The sequence below is a fragment of the Cantharellus anzutake genome, assembly GCF_015039405.1.
Source record: "Cantharellus anzutake strain C23 chromosome Unknown EI90scaffold_365, whole genome shotgun sequence".
NCBI classification, from domain to species: domain Eukaryota; kingdom Fungi; phylum Basidiomycota; class Agaricomycetes; order Cantharellales; family Hydnaceae; genus Cantharellus; species Cantharellus anzutake.
This window is the reverse complement of record NW_024067315.1, coordinates 1-3,015: the sequence shown is the minus strand read 5'-3', so window position 1 is coordinate 3,015 and position 3,015 is coordinate 1. Positions and strand designations below refer to the sequence as shown.

General features: G+C 42.8%; 1 protein-coding gene across 1 annotated transcript; it reads right to left on the bottom strand.

Moving 5' to 3' along the window:
- Positions 1 to 699: 699 nt before the first annotated feature.
- On the bottom strand, positions 700 to 2,378 carry EI90DRAFT_3106738 (uncharacterized protein; the record flags this gene model as incomplete). Its single annotated transcript, XM_039062617.1, is given in 7 exon segments — positions 700 to 833; positions 845 to 1,017; positions 1,061 to 1,065; positions 1,090 to 1,407; positions 1,468 to 1,831; positions 1,886 to 2,020; positions 2,305 to 2,378. Coding segments are annotated over 6 exon segments (830 nt in total), but the record flags the coding sequence as incomplete, so codon positions are not given.
- Positions 2,379 to 3,015: the final 637 nt, after the last annotated feature.

Here is a 3,015-nt window from a genome sequence, read left to right as displayed (position 1 = left end):
ACTCTATCAACCATTTTCATTTTCATCCATCCACTTTTAACTTGCACCCTCACTGCACCCCAGTGCACCCTCCAAATTTATCACACTGAAAAACACCCCATATTTATATCTATTGTCTTCACCTACATATTTCACTTTTTATTTCAGTTCCACCCTCTGCACCCTCAAAAAAAAATTTCTCCAAAAAATTCCAAATAAAATTATATTTTCCCACTCTATTTCCTCACCATATTCCACTCCAAAACACCCCCCATTTTTCCCTATTTTCTTCCTCCACTTATCAATTTATTTATTCTTTTTTTCCTCTAAATTTTTTTTTTCCCATATCTCCTTACCTAGTCCAGCTATTCACATCCTCTTTTTGTAGATCCCCCCTACAGCTACCTGCAATGCCTATTGCCCCCAATAATTCTCAAAACTCACTCACAAAACATCCAGGCTTCACCTCAAGGGTGCAGCGTGCAGAAATGTCCACCCTTATAACTTTTCAACCACTCAACTAAATTTCAAATGATTAGTACCCATAGAAACGTCTGATTTTTCTCTTTCTTTCAACCTCAGAAAATCCCCAGGGTGCAGCCCCAAATGCCTTTTCCTGGGTTCTTCTATAGATTTTTACCATATCTTCTCTCAGAGTTTGTGAGCAGATGTTCAGGGTGGTAGAACTGAGGTGGAATGCATATTTCTTGGGATTTTATGCAAGTCAAAAATGTTGCTTACCATCCCAGGCTCAATCGTCCACTCCTCTTCTCCCTTGGGTTCAAGTAAGTTCCCAGGCAATTCACCACCAACCTTCTGGACCCTCTCAAACTGGCTCCAACTCCACTTCATCACATTTTTGCCCCTTTTGGGATGTTCAAGGTCCTCTTCCATGTTTGAGAATGTGAGCTGGGAGAGACCTCAGGATGGGGGAAGGTGGTCATCGTCGATGTTGTTGAACGTTTGGTTCTCATCCTCAGGTCTGAGGATGTGACCATCAGAGCAAAGTATGGCTAGGTGCCAGAGACAAATCTCAAAGGCAGCCCCCAGAACTAAGTGACTGAGTGAGCAAGAAGAGTACGAGAAAAGGGGGGAAAATGTTCAACTTACATTTTGCATCCCCCCCCCCCATATGCCTTACAAATGACCACTTTGTGTATTGGATGAACCATTTGACCTTTCTCATGAGAGTCATAACCCTCAGCATCTCCATTGAACAAAGCACAGGCCTCAAAGGCTCCAGTGAATTGTTGCTCCCAAGCATCCCTGCCCACCACGCTCTCCTCTGTAGGCCAGTCGGGACTCGGTCCCTGTTGACAAAGGTTCCATAGGCATTGACATAATCATCAAGCAACAGATTTGGAGCCTTTTCCACAGGGGCATTATCTTGAAGTACCCAGGTGAAAAACATGGAATCCCCCATTAAGGCTTCGGTGGTGGGGAAAATAATTATTGTGTGGAGGCCAGGATGAAAGATGCACAACTTACAATTTCGGTAGACATCCATTGTCCAAAATCCATCTTTATGCTGATGCACTTCTTCCAGTTGGAACTCGTGCGGTTCAGGATCCTCATCTCCACTCTCTGCCATTGTTTCCTTGGTCAAAGCCAACTGGATGGCATTCTCAAGGACTCGCTTCCTATGCTGACCATGGCACAGGTAGACCTTGAGGTGTGATGGCAAGAATTCTGAAGCCCCCAGCCTCACACTGCCTGGCTCTGATGTGAGAATGCCAGCCATAGGGTGTCTGTCACGGTTGATATTCATTCCCCATGCTGCCAAATACTTTTTAACAAACTCCGGTTGGACCTCCCGGTTGCCAGGGAGCTGCTCCATCTGAGACAACCTGACCTGCATTGCCATGGGCATCAGCAAAAATAAAATGAAAAAAATAAAATAATATACCTTGACCTTACCCAACCAAGAGTCATCCTTCTTCCTGTTGAAACTTTGTTCTTGGGCCAGGGCTACCTCAGGGAGGGCTGCACTGCTGATGTATTTTTGGGAGTCAATTTGGTATTCAGGGGACATTTCCATTTCCTACAGATTATGTAAGTAAGGACTTGGGGAAAATATATATAAAAAGTTGCCTCAACAAATCTGGGTTTGACTCAGTGCCAACACCTCTCCCAACATGATAGATTGCATTTGTATGTCCTACAGACATGAAACAATCAAGCTGGACCCAGATCCACTATGATCTGGGTCAGGTTTTGGCAAAACATGTGTTTTCACACAAATTGCACAAAATCCAAGCTCAGAACCCATGTTGTGGAGAGATTTGGAAGATCTAGAGAGGCAGTAACATGAACAATGCATCTTACCATTTTCAAGGGATTTTGCGCAAAATTGCAGGTGTGGTGGACAGATCAGTTGTGTTGTGGTGATAGCAAGCAAGCGCGAAAGTGAGATCATGTGACCTATCCGCAGTGGGATAGCCCTTTCGGAATTTTCCATTTAAATTCTCACGCTATGGAATTTCCCACCTACCAATCCCCCGGGGGATTGCTCTGTGGCTGTGTGTCCAGTGTGTCTGTGCACCATCACCCTCACTGTCTTGAATGCCGTCACCACTGATTCCCACGGTCTCAACACACTTTACATATATGGATAGTCCTTGAAAATAGTTTCCCAAATATATAATTATTTCCACAATTGACTAGTAAATCATTGAGAAAAATGCAAAATACTTTCCCAGATGCGATGAATATGCATCAAGTAGCAAAAATCAAAGGCTCCAAAAAAATCCAAAAAAATCACAGTAATATTCCTTGATAACTGTAGACCTATTTTGGTGCAAACAGCTTCTTTATGGGTCTGCTAAATCCAAAGATATTCTCCATTCTTTAACTTTTGTACCCCTTGTACCCCCTTGTAGCCCAAGAAATTAAAGGGCTCATAAAATCCCAAAAAATGATATTAGGATTCTTTGATAATAGTAGACCTATTTTGGCCTAAAGGAATTATTGTAGTTATTTTAGATCTCAATATAATTGACATTTGCTTAAGATGCATCCTCCAAAGGTTGTTTCTTG